Source organism: Rana temporaria, chromosome 2, assembly GCF_905171775.1.
Source record: "Rana temporaria chromosome 2, aRanTem1.1, whole genome shotgun sequence".
NCBI classification, from domain to species: Eukaryota; Metazoa; Chordata; class Amphibia; order Anura; family Ranidae; genus Rana; species Rana temporaria.
Window position 1 is genome coordinate 472,614,842 of NC_053490.1, and position 19,365 is coordinate 472,634,206.

The following is a 19,365-nucleotide window of genomic DNA, read 5'->3' on the forward strand; positions in this document are numbered from 1 at the left end:
GATGCAGTTCGGACCTGGGTGGCCAATTATCATGTACTATTCCATAGCCCGTGTGCTCCTACAAGGGAAGAGGACCCTGGTAGAGCACAGGAAAGGCATTAGTGGGTAAGCAGGTGCCCTATCAGCAGAACCTGTATCTTTGCTGTTAATGGGCAAAAGCGTTAAATTCTCTTTAGTCTACTCACATGGAAGCCTGGCACTGTACAACATGAAAATTGGGTATATTTGCCTGCCAGGGAGAAAAGCTGCTCCCTACACCTGCCCATAGAAATAATTGGTACTTGTGTAAGCCTGTGTATGTGTAGGGATATACAGTGCATCCGGAAAGTATTTACAGCGCTTCACTTTTTCCACATTTTGTTATGATACAACCCAAAAATGTATTAAATTCATTATTTTCTTCAAAATTCTACAAAAAATACCCCATAATGACAACTTGAAAGAAGTTTGTGTGAAATCTTTGCAAATTTATTACAAATAAAAAAACAAAAAAATCACATGTACATAAGTACGGTATTCACTGCCTTTGCCATGGTGCTCAAAATTTAGCTCAGGTGCATCCTGTTTTCATGGATCATCCTTGAGATGTTTCTGCAACTTGATTGGAGTCCGCCTGTGGTAAATTCAGTTGAGTGGACATGATTTGGAAAGGCACACACCTGTCTATATAACAGTTAACAGTGCATGTAAGAGCACTAACCAAGTCATGAAGTCCAAGGAATTGTCTGTAGACCTCCAAGACAGGATTGTATTGAGGCACAGATCTGGAGTTTGCCAGGAAGCACCTGAAGAACTCTCAGACCATGAGAAACAAAATTCTCTGGTCTGATGAAACAAAGATTGAACTCTTGGGCATGCATGGTGAGCGTCATGTCGGTAGGAAACCAGGCACCGCTCCTCACATGGCTAATACCATCCCTACAGTGAAGCATGGTGGTGGCAGCATCATGCTGTGGGGATGTTTTTCAGCGGCAGGAACTGGGATACTAGTCAGGAGGATTAAGGGAAAGATGAATGCAGCAATTTAGAGTGGCATCCGTGATGGAAACTTGCTCTAGAGGGCTCTGGACCTAGACTGGGGAGACCCTAAATGCACAGCCAAGATAACAAAGGAGTAGCTACGAGACAACTATGTAAATGTCCTTGCATGGCCCAGCCAAAGCCCAGAATTGAAAACGGTGAGCAGAAACGGACCTGTTATTCTGCCGTCTCAGCGGAGATCAATGTAGCGGCCGAGCTTGTGGACTCCGCTAAACGGATCCGCTCCGTGTGGAAGGGACCTTACTCTTATAAGAATTCCGAATTTTCATGTGAACCTTTAAAGCTGAACTCCAAGAAACCTTAAACTCATGGCCCCATTGCATGTGTTAACTGCTTGTTTACTTCTAGGGGACTTGATAATGCACATTTACTTACCCGATGCTCCTCTCCCTCAAGCTCATTTGCGCTGCTAGTGTATGATAAAGACTGCACTTGATCAGGAACTTGCAGTAGAATTAAACTTTATTATAAACAAGGGTGGAGTGATTCTAAAGAATATTTTTTATTTAAAACATAACATAACATTCTATTTTAAAATATGTCATGCTCACCTGCTCTGTGCAATGATGTTGCACAGAGCAGCCCCAATCCACTTATTCTTGGGTCATCCTCTTCGGCGCTTTTGGGTCATCCTCTTCGGTGAGTGCCTACCATAGGAAGCCACTGCCTATTGGGGCACTTGTGCTGCCTGCATCTATAAACACTAATGCCGCGTACACACCATCACTTTATGTGATGAAAAAAAATGACGTTTTTAAAAACGTCACTTTAATTGACTGTGTGTGGGGGAAAACGTCGTTTTATGTCTTGTAAAAAACGACCAAAAAAAATTGAAGCATGCTTCAATTTTATGTGTCGTTTTTCAAAAGTGCACTTTTTACTTCACAGAAATTGACCGTGTGTAGCAAAAAACGTCGTTTTCTAAGACGTTTTTTCATCCACGCATGCCCAGAAGCAAGCTTCAATGGTAAAACGTGGTGGAACGTAACCTCACTTTGCAAGATCATTGTGAGAAAACGATGGTGTGTAGGCAACTTCCTCTTTGAAAATTGAAGTTTCAAAAACGTTGTTTTTTACTTCACAGAAAGTGTCGTTTTTTTTCATCACATAAAGTGATGGTGTGTACGCGGCATAAGGCCACGTACTCACCACCAAACATGTCTGCTGAAACTGGTCCGCGGACCAGTTTCAGCAGACATGTTTGGCCGTGTGTAGGCCCGAGCGGACCATTTTCGGGCGGATCGGACAGGTTTCCAGCGGACAACTGTTTCCTGGACTTGCTTTAAAACAGTCCGCTGGAAACCTGTCCGCCCGGACATGTACGGTCGTCTGTACAGACCTACCGTACATGTGCGGCCGCCCGCCATCCCTCGCATGCGTCGAATGACTTCGACGCATGCGTGGAAGCATTTTAAAGGCAGGCCGCCCACGTCGCCGCGTCATTGTCGCGGCGACACCGCGTCATCGACGCGGCGACACCGCGGACACGCCCCGCGTATTGTTTACGCGCGGACCTCTGTTCGATGGTGTGTACAGCCATCGAACAGAAGTCCCCGGGCAGACATGTCCGATGAAAACGGTCCGCGGACCGGTTTCATCGGACATGTCTGCTCGTGAGTACAAGGCCTTACAGCTGGGTTCGGCTCCACCCCTGGACCTCTATCATAGGATTTGATTGAGAGCAGCCAATGACTACTGTTACTATCAGTCTGCCAAATGCCCTATTGTGCACAGAGCTGGATTGATATCAGACTCCGGTAAGTAAAGGGGGGTGGGATGGAGCTGCATAGAAGATTTATTACCTTAATGCAGAAAATGAATTAGGGTAAAAAACCTTTAGAACCATTTTTTAATCCATGAATAACTCTGCTGATGCAGCCAAACATAGCTTTAATCATGGTTATGATCAAGGTCGTGTTTTATTGAAACGCATCAGCGGGGTTATTAAAGGATCTTGACATTGTTTATAATAAAGTTTATTTGTATTGCAAGCTCCTGATCGCCTTTGGGCTTTATCATAGACTTGGGCTTTCATGGCTTACAGTAGCCGTAGTCGCAGCACCAAGTCTGGTCACAGCCTGGATGGGCTGCGCGGGTGCAGTTCCACAACAGGGGAAGGTTGCTAGGTTTTCATAGAGTTGGAGACATGATTATTGGTGACACAGAAAATTGAAAATGAACTTTTTTTTTTCTGTACAGTTTTATCTTCGCAGTCCGCATCTCAATTCCTTACAAGAAAACGGAGAGCAAATTCATTTTTTGAAGAAAGTAAAGGTGGTGACCTGGAAAGGGAATGTATTGAGGAACTTTGCAATAAGGAAGAAGCTCGGGAAATATTTGAGAACGCCCCTGAAACAGTAAGCAGAGACAATATATTTTGTGTTTAGCGCCAACATTTGTTTGACCTTTGCTTGTATTTTGCCAACTTTAATCTGAATTTGCAGGATCCTGATTTTAACTGCTTAAGGACCGGCCACTGTATATATACGTTGGCAGAATGGCATGGACAGGCATAATCACGTACCTGTACGTGGCCCTTTAAATGCCCGCTGTGTGGTCGCGAGCACGGTGGCGCACTTGCGACCCTGCCGCCTTCCCCATGAGTCGGACCGCGGGTCCCGCGGACTCGATCGCCGCGGGAATCTCTGCGATCGTCTCACGGAGGTATAGAGTCTAGTGAGAATCACACTGATCTCGGCTCCTTGTACTCGGAGCGGAGATCAGTGTCATGTGACACAGAGCCCACCCCCCCTACATTTAGAAACACTATGCAGGTAACACTTAACCCCTACAGCACCAACTAGTGGTTAACCCCTTCACGTCGCACGACCGCGCAATTGTCAGTTAAAGCAACGCAGTGCCGAATCGCAAAAAGTGGCCTGGTCTTTGACCACCCAAATGGTCCGGGGCTGAAGTGGTTAAAGTAGAACTAAAAGGTATTTTTTTATGTTGGATAGAATAAGGGAGGGTTATAACTGTCAGTTTTTCCCCCTTTTTTTCCCATCTGTATCCCATTGAGAAGAGTTCCATTCACTTCCTGTCCCATAGCCAAAACAGGAAGTTAGATGAAATTTTTCCAAAGTGAGGGAATCCCTTGTTGTTGCCAGAACTAGATTACCAATGGAAAGATTCCTCCTCTATTCCTGTTACAGTGGCAAACCCCAAATTTGTTTAATTTTTTTAATTTTCATGGTATGATGATGGTAAAATGGACAAATAGAGAGGGTAAACCTCCCTAACGGGGACACAGACAGCAATAAAAACCAGACAGGCGTTCTAATCCCTCTCCACTCTGTCCAAAACAAAAAAGAAAGTTTTCTCTTTAGTTACACTTAGGGCTATTATACACTTGCTTAAAAAAACATGGCTTCGGACATGCTTTGTTAAAGCTCTCTGAACACCAGTCAAAGCTCCTGTTAATAAATAAAATGGTTAACTTACAGTCCTGTTTACACCTTGCTTTTGCTTGGTGCTTCGGTGGGGCTTCGTGGAGCTTCGGTGAGGCATTGATGGGCCTTTGTGGGGCTTCAAGCGAGCTTTGACATAGACTTCTATAGAGGCTTTGAAGATGCTTTGAAGCACCACTGACGCTACATGGGGTATCATTTTTTAAGTGAAGCAACGGCAAAGCAAAGCAAAGCAAAAGCAGGTGTAAACAGGACTGTAAGCTAACAATTTTATTTAGTGACGGGCTTTGACTAGCGTTCAGATAGCTTTAACAAAGCCTGACCGAAGCCCTGTTGAAGCCTTGTTGAAGCTGAAGCAAGTGTAAATGAGCCCTTTAGGCGTCACCAGATTATGCATAGTGAATATACTTAAAGTAAATCTCTGACTTGTACTTACCACGTATACCTACAGTGTTGTGAAGGTGAGTATAAGTGGGTCAGAGGCACCGATTTAGGACCGATACACTCCAGCAGGTGTGGTTTTTGCTTTGTATAATGTGTACCCATGGGTGTGCGTTGCATAGGGGCAGTGGGATGCACTGCTACAACATTTTTCCTTTTTTTAACTTTATTAAAGTTTCACAAAATACATTTCATTCAACTTTATAGACCGCAGCACATTACAAAGCATGGTACACCTATTTTTTTCAGCACTCATTAACACAACACATCGGTTTGAACTGAAGCAATGGGAATTTTCTTTATCTATGCATTGGGACTATGCAGTTCAGTGTATATGGTGTGAATGGGCTCCTAAAGCATATCTAAACCCAAGAAAAAAAATCGTTCTGATTCCTGGCAGAAATCTCAATGTTATTAGTTTTTCCCAGATATCTCCTGTAAACTATAAAACCTCTCCTCGCTATGTAATAGAGATGAGGGTGGGGTGTTTGTAGTCCAAACCAGGTGAGCGGCTTAGGGTGACAATACTGCTCCTCTATGATACAGTACAGTGAGTGAATGTTATCACTCTAGGGCAGGAAGTATGTTACTGGCAGGATCACCAGGTGAAAATAAAGGAGAAATGATTGTGTCCTGCAGGGGCCGATGGATGAAACCACAGCACACATAGGGGTACCAGATATCTTCTACTCTCAGTAGTGTTGGACATTGAAGATTCTTCAGCTAGCTAACTCTTAAAGCGGTTTTAAAGGCAGAAGGTTTTTTACCCTAATGTATTTTCTGCATTAAGTTAAAAAAAACTTTTGTGATCAGCTCCCCCACCCCCTGCAACCCCCCCTAAATACTGACCTGAGCCTGTGCCCAATTGCGTTGGCGCTGCTCTCGCTCACCCTCCTCAAAGGACTTGGAGGCAGCAGCAGGAGCCATTGTTTATCATATCCTGTGAGGAGGGAGAGTGGGTCCCATAGCAAGGGACTTCCTATGCAGGAACTCAGAAGAGAGGAGGAGCCAAGAGCACGGTGGGGGGACCCCAGAAGAAGTGGATGGAAACTTCTCTATGCAAAACCATTGCATGGCACAGGTAAGTATAACATGTTCCTTATTTTAAACAATAATAATAATCACTTTAAGAAGAGCTGTGTTGTATCGCCCCAGTTTAAAAAGAATAACAATAACTTTCTCCCCACCACAATATATTTGACGTTTACATACTGTATGCAATCCCAAAAAAGTGCCATATGCAGTCCCTCTAGTGACTTTTTCAAGCTTTAGACCCCTTTCACACTGGGGCGTTTTTTTAGGCATTTTAGCGATAAAAATAGTACCTGTAAAGCACCTGAAAAGCACCTCGAGTGCTTTCACACTGGGGTGGTACACTTGCAGGACGGGGAAAAAGTCCTGCAAAGCAATTTGGCAGTGTCGCAACACGGACGCTTTTAACCCTTTATTCAGCTGCTAGCGGGGGGTTAAAAGTGCCCCGCTAGCGGGTGAAAAGCGCCGCTATAACAGTGGTAAACCACTAGTGCCGCACCGTTCCAGTGTAAATGGGGTCTTATTAGCCCCAAAGGATCATATTTACCATCTCTGTAGGAAATTTATGATCACAGTAGACATTTTCATTTTGTAACATCAGCATTGTAATAGCATAACAGACAATAGTTATTACTGCCAATCCAGTATAAACTTACTTTAAAAATATCCGTTTATGTTGTGCGTTCTGCCTGCGTTCTGCCATCTCTTTCCACAACTTCCAAGATTCTCTGCATGCTTTGCAGCTTCTGCTCTGTTAATTGTTTTCAATTTTTAAGGACTACATATCCCATGTACCTTGCTTCCTGAAAGCAGTGATTCCTGTTGTGACTCTTCCTCCTGAAAATTCATCTTGATGTGGAAAACCCCAGAGGGCAGGCTCTGTGAAATGTGACACAGCAAAACCTACTCATAGGGCATAGTGAATATATTGCTCCAGGGCTGCCATCAGGGGGGTACAGGCATTACACCTGTAAGGGGCCCCCTCCCGTTTTTTTTATATTTTTTTTATTTGAATTTTTTAATTTAATGATTTTTTTTGCATTATACCTGCAAGGGGCCGATGGGCCCCTTACAGGCCCGGCTGGCCCCCTCTCCCGTTTTTTTTATTATTTTTTTATTTTTTGCATTACACCTGTAAGGGGCCCAATGATCCCCAGGGCCCCTTACAGGCCCGGCAGTCCCCCCTTCCGTGTTTTTTTTTTTTTTTGCATTACACCTGTAAGGGGCCCGATGGTCCCCAGGCCCCCCCCCCTTCCGGGCTTATTTTTTTTTCAGCACCCCCCTCCCCAGTTCTATGCCTAAAGCTGTGTAAGGGGCTCCAAAATTTGTGATGGCTGCCCTTGCATGTCACAGGATCCAACAAAGTAAATGTGTGGGGATCTCCACCATTTTCAAGCGTCAGGTTAATAAGAGTAGGCTGGAATCATTTAAATACAATGTACAAATGAATGATTTTACATTTTGACCATAGATGTTGTTTAATCCTTATGAATAATTCTTTTTTATTTTTTTTATATTTATCTAGGAATTCTTTTACCCAAGATACTTAGGTAAGTGAATATTTCCATAATTTAGAAATTATATCTTTGTTATGATTGTTATAGAATATGTGCTCTCAAAGTAGAACTTCACCCAAAAGGAGATGTTCCGCTTTGAGGCCCCTCCTCTTAGGGAAATTGTACTTTTTGTCCTGCCCACATGCCCACAGTTAAAATGCTGGTGCCAGGCACGGAAGACGATAACCCAGAACCCCCTCGGGTGAGCACAGCACTGGATTCCGGGACAGGTGAGTATCTGTTTATTAAAAGTCAGCAGCTACAGTTTTTGTAGCTGCTGACTTTGAATTTTTAGAAAAACGATTGGAGCTCCTCTTTAAAGGGGAGTTCCAGCCTTTTTTATGTTTATTAAAAGTCAGCAGCTACAAAAAGTGTAGCTGCTGGTTTTTAATAAACAGACACTTACCTGTTCCATGGTCCAGCGACGCGGCCGTCAGGAGTGTCGCTCCTCTTACCCCCTCTCCGCCGGCGGCTCCATTCTGACTGTGGACACCCGGCCGGGACAGCTTGCGGCTTCACGGCCGGGCACTCACTGCGCATGCGCAAGCGGCGCTGCGCTCTAGGAGTGGACAGGCGATCGCCTGGGACCTGTCACATGTCCCAGGTGATCGCCTACAGGGAGGGGCCGTCTAAGGCGATATGATGAGTCGCCTAAGGCCCCGTACACACGAGAGGATCGAACCGCTGAAATTGATCCGCGGATCGGTTTCAGCGGATAGATCCGCTGGTGTGTACGATCCAGCGGATATTTATCCGCGGATATATTTCGGGCCGACCGATTTCCAGCGGATAAAAATTTCTTAGCATGCTAAGAAATCTATCCGCTGGAATCGGCTCCAGCGGATCGATCCGGTGGTCTGTACAGACTCACCGGATCGATCCGTCCGAACCCATCCCTCGCATGCGTCGTAATGATTCGACGCATGCGTGGATATCCTTATATGACAGCGTCGCGCACGTCGCCGCGTCATAATCGCGGCGACGGCGCAACACGTCACCGCGGACGGAATTCCGCGGGGATTTTGATCTCCTGGTTAGTACAACCAGGAGATCAAAATCCGCCAGAGGATTTATCCGCGGATACGGTCCGGAGGACCGTTTCCGCGGATAAATCCTCTCGCGTGTACCCGGCATAAGCGGTCCCTGGGCGGAAGGAGGAAGTGGGACAGGAAGTCCCACTCCTCCTGAAAAATGACATTCCAAATGTGGCATGTAAGGGGGCGAGGAGTGGTTTAAGCGGAAGTTCCACTTTGGGATGGAACTCCACTTTAAGCTTGAAGGTTCCAAATTGTGTTGGGTGGGACGAACCCTTCAATCCTGTGTCTGGATTTTACCAGGTGACTGCAGCCTGTGTGAGTACACAGTTATGCAGGGTCATTATGTATTCAATCCTAAAGATAGTTCAGATCTCCCAATTTGGAGACAGAAGTTCTCACCCAGGGGTGTATGTGCCCCAGCTGGCAGCCAGGAGACATGAGGTCTTGTTCCAGGAGTCAAGTGGGCTCCTATCGGGGTGTCAGGAGAACCCCTATCCATAGGTCAGGATTGGATTGCGCAGCAGCGCGCTGCGACTAAAGGCTAAGTGAGCCAAGTTAATCAGAAGAGCTGGACATCACAGTCAGATGAACTAGAAAGGAGAACAGCGGGCTGCTGACAAGGGAGTCAGGTGGCTTGCCGTTTTCCATTGTCTGTCCATGTGAAAATCCCCTGCGTGGGCAACTTATGTGAGCTTTCCGTTCTGTTTAATAAAAGTGGGCCGCCATGCCCTAAAATACAGTTTGAACTGTCTCAACTCATTGGAAAATCACATGAGTATAATCAATCACCCCAATGCCACAATGGGTATAAACCACTGCTCTACACTGGAATTAAGCCATGTACCACCTTTATAACCTATGGTCTATTGCTTTGGCAAACTCCAAAAAGTTTTGTACCTACCACACTCTGTAATACTTGTAAGTTTTGTAATTGTCTTGTTGGCATTGCATTATCTTATCGCAGATAATTCAACCCATAACCAAAGACAGGCCATGTCTGATTACTGATGGTCGATAGACAATAGCATCCTTTATAGATCCATGAAGAAGCCTAATCATAAAACATAAATCGTCATTTATAACACATAAGAAAAGTCATCAATTTGACCATCCTTCCTAATATTACATTGGGAAACATACCAAGACCTGAACATCACACTGTTGCTGAATAGGTATTTATGCCCATGTGCCCAGCTAAAACATTACAAGATTTCTATAAATCTATTTATACTTTGTACTGATTGGCTTAACATTAGCAACTGCTCTACACACGTACAGAGTAATAACACCACAGGATATAAAACATTTTTTATTCCAAAACCCCTCAAAAATTTGTCTCAACTTACGAGTATTTTTGAGGCTCTCCAGCCCCCCCCCCCCCCGCCTCTGGCCACATGCGGTATTGCATGCCATAGAAGTCAATGCGGAACAAATTATCTTTGTTTCCATTGACCTCTATGGAAAAACTCACTTTGATATGCAAGTGCTTTGGATTACAAGCATTCTCCTGGAACGGATTATGCTCGTATTCCAAGGTTCCATTGTACTACTTTGATAGAAGTATAGAATAGAATTTGTATAAAAGTCGCCTTGAAGTAGTACAAGAACGTTTTCTAAAGTCGGAGCAACTTTAGTAGTGCTAATTAAAGTGGAGTTCCACCCATAAATATAACATTACATCAGTAGTTTTTAAAAAAAATTCATTAGTCCTTTACGAATTTTTTTTTTTTTTTAGATGCCTTCAAAGTGTTGTTGCTAGGCAGAATAGTTAAATCTTCCCTCTTCCTGCACCTAGGTGCTTAATGCTTCCTAACCTACACCGCACAGACTCCTGGGAATGTAGTGGGTGTAATTTTCCAGGAGTCTGTGCACTCCCCAGTCTCAAAGAATCATGTGACTTGGACAGCACAGGTGCTGAAACCTGATCTGACACTGCTTGTGCAGCACTGAGCATGTGCAAGGCTGAAATCCAGGAAGTCATACAGTCTGGCTTCATGATGCCCACACTTAAGATGGCCCCAGTCAATTTCTATTTTATAAAGTGTCTAAATGCTGTAACAACCTAACAAAACGGACCTTAGTTTACAGACTAACTTTACTAGAATACATTAAGCTTGTGTATTACAGGGGTATTTATATTTAAAAAGTGAAATTGTGTCCGGAACTCCGCTTTAAAGTGATATTAAAGGTTTTTTTATTTTTTTTAAATAACAAACATATCATACTTGCTTCCACTGTGCAGTTCGTTTTGCACAGAGTGGCCCCTATCCTCCTCTTCTGGGGTCCCACGGCGGTTCTCGCGGTTCCTCCAGGCATTAGATAACCCCCTCTGAAAAGGTCTCTCCCAAGGGGGTTACATTGCGGGCGCACTCCTGTGTCATACGCTTGACGTCCATAGAGGTTGAGTGTATGACTCGGTCCTGCCCCCCGGTGGCTGCGTCATTGGATTTGATTGACAGCAGTGGGAGCCATTGGCTGCGCTGCTATCAATCTATCCAATGAAGAGCCAAGAAGCCGTGGAGAGAGCGACACGGGATTGCGCCCACAAAAATTCAGGGGTGGTAAAACCGGGGGGCTGGGAGGGGCGGACACTGCAAGGTTTTTTTCCCCTTAATGCATAGGATACACTAAGGGGAAAAAACACAAGGATTTTCAACCCCTTTAAAACAGCTCTCATTGACTTACATGGGATTTCACATGTCATGCGACTTGGGGACTCACAAGTCAGATCCCAAGTGCCGGCAGTGGGAATCAAGCCTTGATAGGGGTTTGGTTTTTTAATTACATGGAGATGCTACAGTTTACATGTTTATATGTTTTAACTTATTGTTGCAATATATCATTCTAATAATAATAATAATAAAAATATTAATAATAATACTAAACTTTTCTTTCTGTATTTTATAGCCTGCCTTGGCAGCCATCGCAATGGGAATGCAAATAAGCTTAGTTATCTGGATTATGATGGCCCAGCAGACCTAAGATCATGTGTTACTGGTTTGTATATTAATAAAGATTTTTTTTTTCAACAGGCAATAGAATAATATCAACATTCAGTAGAATGTAGTATTCATAGTAACCATAGGGCATCATGTACACTGGGCATAAAAAAAATGCTGCTTATACAGGCATTTGCTGTGTTTTTCTTTCTTTCAGCCTGTAGAAGCAACCTTATGTTATCCTATGTGTCTACGCACATTTAGGCGCTAAAGCCGCGTACACACGACCATTTTTCATGACGTGAAAAATGCCATTTCTTAAATTGGTTGTTAAAAACGGCCGTGTGTATCCTCCAGAGCATTTTTTTCGTTGAGAAAAATGGGCATTAAAAATTTAGAACGTGCTCTATTTTTTTCTCCTCGTTTTTCACGTCGTTGTTTTTCTCGATGTAAAAAACGGTTGTGTGTACACTTTAACGATGGGGAAAAAAACGTGCATGCTCAGAAGCAAGTTATGAGATGGGAAATTAGCATAATCAGCCCAAAGGGTGGCGCCATTCGAATGGAACTTCCCCTTTATAGTGCCGTCGTACGCCGTGCATATTTTAAGAGGAACGTTTACAGACCGAAAAAACCTGATCACAAGAGGTGTTTTCCGGCAGAAAAAACGCTTGATGCACATAAACGTGGCGTTTAGAAGCGTTCAGCATTTTCAAGTGTAAAGTGCTAATAGTGGAAAATGAGCAGATGGGAATGTTTTGGATAAAACGCTTATATGCGCAAACATCTTACATCATACCGGCAAGCAGATACAATCTGACAGGATGACTCAATGAACTACCACAGCACTCTACAGCACCGTGGTAGTTCATTGAAAACTACAAACCGACAGCCGCAAAGACTGTAGGGACCTGTAGTTTTCTATTCACAGAGAACTGTGAATCAGTGACACGGCTCAGGGGGTGGACGGCACTTTTTTTTTTTAAATTGTGACAGCTAGCAGGGGATAGTAGATGCCTGCTAGCTGTCAGAGCTGGGGGGGTGGGGGGGAGTGGGGGCCGGACACTGATGAATATGATTGTAAAAGGTGAATTTATCCTTTAAGCCTGCCACTAAAAGTTGTGGGAAATAATGGTTAAAGTTTACCTATAGCCAAAACTTTTTTTAAGTTTGGATAGAGTGGGAACTTAACCCTCTGACAGTCTTTTATTGTCTGTGTTGTCTGTGGTAGAGAGAATTATCCTGCTTAATTTTATTGGGAACCGTTGTCACTGAATACAAGGTACTGCCTCTTTTTTTCGGTTACTTGAGCACAGTCCCTAGCTTCACCAATGTAATTCTTTGGTTGCTAATAGAAGCATACTAATATACCAAAAACATTTTTTGCAGTTGTCACCAGAACAAAAGGAAAGGGGAAAGAAATGGGGACACCTGTTCATGTGACAACTATCTTAGAGGAGAATTGCTCTCACTTGGTAGAGACTTCCCCTCCTTTTCTGTTTCATTTGATGGACAAGAAGTGAATGGGACACAGATAGCAAAATATAAATTTACAGAGATTTTAACTCTCCAAGCTTTGGCTATACATAAACTTTAAGTGGTATATTATACATAGTTACATAGTTAGTCAGGTTGAAAAAAGACACAAGTCCATCCAGTTCAACCACAAAAAATAAACAAACAAAATAAATAACACAGTACAATCCTATACACCCAACTCCATACCCACAGTTGATCCAGAGGAAGGCAAAAAACCCCAGCAGAGCATGATCCAATTTGCTACAGCAGGGGAAAAAATCCTTCCTGATCCCCCGAGAGGCAATCAGATTTACCCTGGATCAACTTTACCTGCAAATCTTAGTACTCAATTATTTTATGTACATTTAGGAAAGTATCCAGGCCTTTCTTAAAGCAATCTACTGAGCTGGCCAGAACCACCTCTGGAGGGAGTCTGTTCCACATTTTCACAGCTCTTACTGTGAAGAAACCTTTCCGTATTTGGAGGTGAAATCTCTTTTCCTCTAGACGTAAAGAGTGCCCCCTTGTCCTCAGTGTTGACCGTAAAGTGAATAACTCAACACCAAGTCCACTATATGGACCCCTTATATATTTGTACATGTTGATCATATCCCCTCTAATTCTCCTCTTCTCAAGAGTGAATAAATTCAGTTCCTCTAATCTTTCCTCATAGCTGAGCTCCTCCATGCCTCTTATCAGTTTGGTTGGCCTTCTCTGCACTTTCTCCAGTTCTCCGATATCCTTTTTGAGAACTGGGGCCCCAAACTCAACTGCATATTCCAGATGAGATCTTACTAATGATTTGTACAGGGGCAAAATTATATCTCTGTCTCTGGAGTCTATACCTCTCTTAATACAAGAAAGGACTTTGCTCGCTTTGGAAACCACAGCTTGGCATTGCATGTTATTATTGAGCTTATGATCTACCAAGACCCCCAGATCCTTCTCCACTACAGATCCCCCCAGTTGTACTCCCCCTAGTATGTATGATGCATGCATATTCTTATTCCCTAAGTGCATAACTTTACATTTATCAACATTAAACCTCATCTGCCACTCAGTCCCCAATTAGACAGAGCATTGAGGTCGGCTTGTAAATTGGCGACATCCTGTAAGGACGTTATTCCACTGCATAGCTTGGTGTCATCTGCAAAGACAGAAATGTTACTTTTGATGATTATAACCATTATAAATATATAAATAATACATACTACTGTAATATCCCTAATGTAAAGTGGTAATCATGGGCGGACTGACCATTCGGGCACTTTAAAAAAAAAATCCCAAGATTATAGCTGTCCCGCCTCTCCAGTACCTTTTCAGTGTGTGTGTATGTGTATTCTGTGTGTGTATACTGTGTATGCATACTGTATGTGTGTGTGTATACTGTGTATGCATACTGTATGTGTGTGTGTATACTGTGTATGCATACTGTATGTGTGTGTGTATACTGTGTATGTATACTGTGTGGCCCCATAAAAAATTGCCTGGGGGGCCCATAATCTCCTATTGCCTGGGGGCCCCATAATCTCCTATTGCCCGGAGGCCCCATGAGTTGTCAGTCCGCCCCTGATGGTAATATCAACCATTGTGGGCAGTCTAAAAACATAAAGGAAAAAAAAACATAACCTAATGCATCCAACCTACCTAAGGACTTATAAGCTCTGATATATTACATCTTTGTTCTTGGTTTAGTTATATTTTAAGTTGCCTGAACCCACACCTAATTTTCCCTGGCTTATTCTTTTTTTATGATAAATTCCAAATGACAGGTGTTCGAGTCACTGTATATTGCACAATGCTCATGAGCCTATCAACAGCCAATCAGATTTCATGGTATTATAGCCAGATCAATGTAAATTTAGCTTTGATTGGTTGTTTAATTTGGTGAACTGAAACTAGGGAGAGGAATTTGGAAGATTTGAAAAAGTATATTCTGTCTGCCTCTGGGTTATATGGGTGAACTGAAAACCTTTTCTGCGAGCATTTTGCCAGCAGGGGGCACCATTCACATTAACATGATGCAAAATTTTGCCTATTGAACACAGCTGTGTATACTGAGCCATTTGCAATGTACTATACATGCCTTCTAGTCCACTGGTTAGGGGATATTATTTAAAAACACACACCCAAGGCTTCTTCCAGCTTTGCAAACATACAGTATCTCGCAAAAGTGCGTACGCCTCTCACACTTTTGTTAATATTTTATTATATCTTTTTATGTGCCAACACTGAAGAAATAATACTTTGCTACAATGTAAAGTAGTGAGTGTACAGCTTGTATGAGGCCTGGTACACACGATAGGATTTATCCGCGGATACGGTCCGCCGGACCGTATCCGCGGATAAATCCTCTGCGGATTTTAATCCGATGGAGTGTACACACCATCGGATTGAAATCCGCGCCCTGAATTCCCATCGCGGTGACGTGACGCGGCGACGTGCGCGATGCTGTCATATAAGGATATCCACGCATGCGTCGAATCATTACGACGCATGCGAGGGATGGGTTCGGACGGATCGATCCGGTGAGTCTGTACAGACCACCGGATCGATCCGCTGGTTCCGATTCCAGCGGATAGATTTGTAAGCATGTCTACAAATTTTTATCTGCTGGAAATCAGAAATATCCGCGGATAAATATCCGCTGGAACGTACACACCAGGGGATCTATCCGTTGAAACCGATCCGCTGAGATTTTTCAGCGGATGGATCCTCTCGTGTGTATGGGGCCTCACAGTGTGAATTTGGTGTCCCCTCAAAATAACTCAACACACAGCAATTAATGTCTAAACCGCTGGCAACAAAAGTGAGTACACCCCTAAGTGAAAATGTCCAAATTGGGTCCAAAGTGTCAATTTTTTGTGAGGCCACCATTATTTTTCAGCGCTGCCTTAACCCTTTTGGGCATGGAGTTGACCAGCTTCACAGGTTGCCATTGGAGTCCTCTTCCACTCCTTCATGATGACATCACAGAGCTGGTGGATGTTAGATACCTTGCGCCCCTCCGCCTTCTGTTTCAGTATGTCCCACAGATGCTCAGTAGGGTTTAGGTCTGGAGACATGCTTGGCCATCCATCACCTTCACCTGTAGCTCTGAAGGCAGGGGATCATGCTCGGCTTCAGTATGCCATAGTACATGTTGGCATTCATGGTTCCCTCAATGAACTATAGTTCCCCAGTGCCGGTGATCTGATGATATGGTTCCGGCTAACGAGCTGGTTCCTGTAAAGACTGCGCAGGCGCAATCCATGCCGATGGAAATCTCTGAACCTCGGCCGGCATCCAGGGCGACGTGAAATTTGAGGAAAGTGGCCAGTCGGCCTCACGTCCTCGCTTCGCTCGGATGGCTCGCTCCGCTCGCTCGGCCTCCTGGCTCTTTTTTTAACATCCTCCAATCCACAGGGATGTTAAAGAATGAGCCTGGATGCCGGCCGAGGTTCGGAGATTTCCGTCGGCAAGGATTGCGCCTGCGCAGTCCTTAAAGGAACCAGCTCGATAGGGGAACCTTAACGACAAGTCACCGGCAGCACTCATGCAGCCCCAGACCATGACACTCCCACCACCATGCTTAACTGTAGGCAAGACACACTTGTCTTTGTACTTCTCACCTGGTTGCTGCCACACACACTTGACACCATCTGAACCAAAGAAGTTTATCTTGGTCTCATCAACCACAGGACATGGTTCTAGTAATCCATGTCCTTGTCTTCAGCAAACTGTTTGCGGGCTTTCTTGTGCATAATCTTTAGTAGAGGCTTCCTTCTGGGATGACAGCCATTCAGACCAATTTGATGCAGTGTGCGGGGTATGGTCTGAGCACTAACAGGCTGACCCCCCACCCCTTCAACCTATACAGCAATGCTGGCAGCACTCATATGTCTATTTCTAAAAGACAACCTCTGGATATGACGCTGAGCACGTGCACTCAACTTCTTTGGTCGACCATGGCGAGGCCTGTTCTAAATGGAACCTGTCCTGTTAAACCGCTGTATGATCTTGGCCACTGTGCTGCAGCTCAGTTTCAGGGTCTTGGCAATCTTCTTATAGCCTAGGCCTTCTTTATGTAGAGAAACCATTTTTTTTTCAGATCCTCAGAGAGTTCTTTGCCATGAGGTGCCATGTTGAACTTCCAGTGACCAGTATGAGAGAGTGAGAGCGATAACACCAAATTTAACACACCTGCTCCCCATTCACACCTGAGACCTTGTAACACAAATGAGTCACATGACACTGGGAGGGAAAATGGCTAATCGGGGCCAATTTGGACATTTTCACTTAGGGGTGTACTCACTTTTGTTGCGAGTGGTTTAGACAGCAATATCTGTAAGTTGAGTTATTTTGAGGGGACAGCAAATTTATACTGTTATACAAGCTGCACACTCGCTACTTTACATTGTAGCAAAGTGTAATTTCTTCAGTGTTGTCACATGAAAAGATATAATAAAATATTTGCAAAAATGTGTGGGGTGTACTTACTGTTGTGAGATACTGTAAACCTTTGAAGGGGAGCTGTCAGAGTCAATGGCAGCTTTTTTGTGTAGCACAATATTTTGGATCACCTGAAGAAGAAAGAGAAACCCTTGAGCCTCATTAACAGGTGCTCAGTCTTGTATAGCGTGAATAGCTCTTTGTTTACTAGCAGCTGGCGCTGATGCGAGTGCCCATCGGGCACGATCACCGCCGGGCACCCACGATCGCTCGTTACAGAGAGAGAACCGGGAGCTGTGTGTGTAAACACACAGCTCCCAGTCCTGTCAGGGGGAGAAATGACTGATCGCATGTTCATACAATGTATAAACAGCGATCTGTCATTTCCCCAAGTCAGTCCCACCCCCCCTTCAGTTAGAACACAATGAGGGAACATAATTAACCCCTTCCTCACCCCCCCAGTGTTAACCCCTTCCCTGCCAGTGACATTTTTACAGTAATCAATGCATTTTTATAGCACTGATCGCTATAAAAATGCCAATGGTCCCAAAAATGTGTCAAAAGTGTCCGATGTGTCCGCCATAAGGTCGCAGATCGCCGCTATTACTAGTAAAAAAATATTAATAAAAATGCCTTAAATCTATCCCCTATTTTGTAGACGCTATAACTTTTGCGCAAACCAATCAATAAACGCTTATTGCGTTTTTTTTTTTACCAAAAATGTGTAGAAGAATACGTATCGGCCTAAACTGAGGAAAAAATCGTTTTTTTATATATTTTTGGAGGATATTTATTACAGCAAAAAGTAAAAACCATTCATTTTTTTTTCAAAATTGTCGCTGTATTTTTGTTTATAGCACAAAAAATAAAAACCGCAGAAGTGATAAAATACCACCAAAAGAAAGCTCTATTTGTGGGAAAAAAAGGATGCCAATTTTGTTTGGGAGCCACGTCACATGACCGCGCAATTGTCAGTTAAAGCGACGCAGTGGCGAATCACAAAAAGTGGCCCGGTCATTGACCAGCAAAATGGTCCGGGGATGAAGTGGTTAATAATTATTATTTAACACATCATTGTTTTTTTAACAGCACTTCCAGATCAGTGCAAGCCTATGCCCTGCCATAAAGAAGGATACAAGGAGTGTAAAGATGGGAAAGGAAACTATACCTGTGTGTGCAAACCGGGATGGCAGGGAGTGCGCTGCAATGAAGGTGAGTGACCAAATGTAGTTCATCATAACCAGAGCTGTGCTGAACCAGCTAATATTTATCCAACCAGCAGAAAACAACAGCAGAGCAGCCATCATCATACCTCCCAACTGTCCCTGATTTTGAGGGACTGATTTGGAGCAATGTCCCTCTGTCCCTCTTTCCCCCTCATTAGTCCTCCTACATTCCTGCATTTGTAAATTCCAAAAGCCAATATAAAGGAATAGTAGTGATAAAAAAAGCACTTGTGGGTTTAACCAATCTTGTTTTTTGTACAATTCTCCTTTAAGGGGGCGTGGCAAGGGGTGTGTCTTATGCCTGCATACTTTTTCTGATAGGTGTCCCTCATTCCCATCTCAAAAAGTTGGGAGATATGCATCATTTTGTCATCTTCTGGATATTCTAGAACTGTGATTCCTGTCTTTTGAAGTTTTCCGCTGTTTCAATTTAGATGAGCTTATAGAATTTTTTTTTTGGAGTGCCACATTTTCTCCAGGCATGGCTATTTTAACTTTATTTTTCACTTTTGTCCAATGTTAGCAGGAGTTGGGTGATAAAGGTCAAAACTATCACTGAGCATGAGCGTGACCTTCTAATCTACACCAAGGCCTCGTACACCACCCGAGTTTCTCGGCAAAAACTAGCAAGAAACTTGTTGGGAGATATTTTTTTGCCGAGGAAACCGTCGAGAAACTCGACGAGCCAAAAAGAGAACATGTTCTCTAGTTCCTTGACGGGAATGGAGAAAATTGGC

At 43.8% G+C, this 19,365-nt stretch overlaps 1 protein-coding gene across 1 annotated transcript in view; it reads left to right on the forward strand.

The window, feature by feature from the left end:
* The window catches only part of PROS1 (protein S), a 104,480-nt gene that overhangs the window by 17,606 nt on the left and 67,509 nt on the right, over positions 1-19,365 (forward strand). The window contains exons 2-5 of the mRNA XM_040338728.1: positions 3,241-3,398; positions 7,447-7,471; positions 11,422-11,511; positions 18,492-18,614. Coding sequence (XP_040194662.1) covers positions 3,241-3,398; positions 7,447-7,471; positions 11,422-11,511; positions 18,492-18,614 — 396 coding nt within the window. The remainder of the gene's footprint in view (positions 1-3,240; positions 3,399-7,446; positions 7,472-11,421; positions 11,512-18,491; positions 18,615-19,365) is intronic.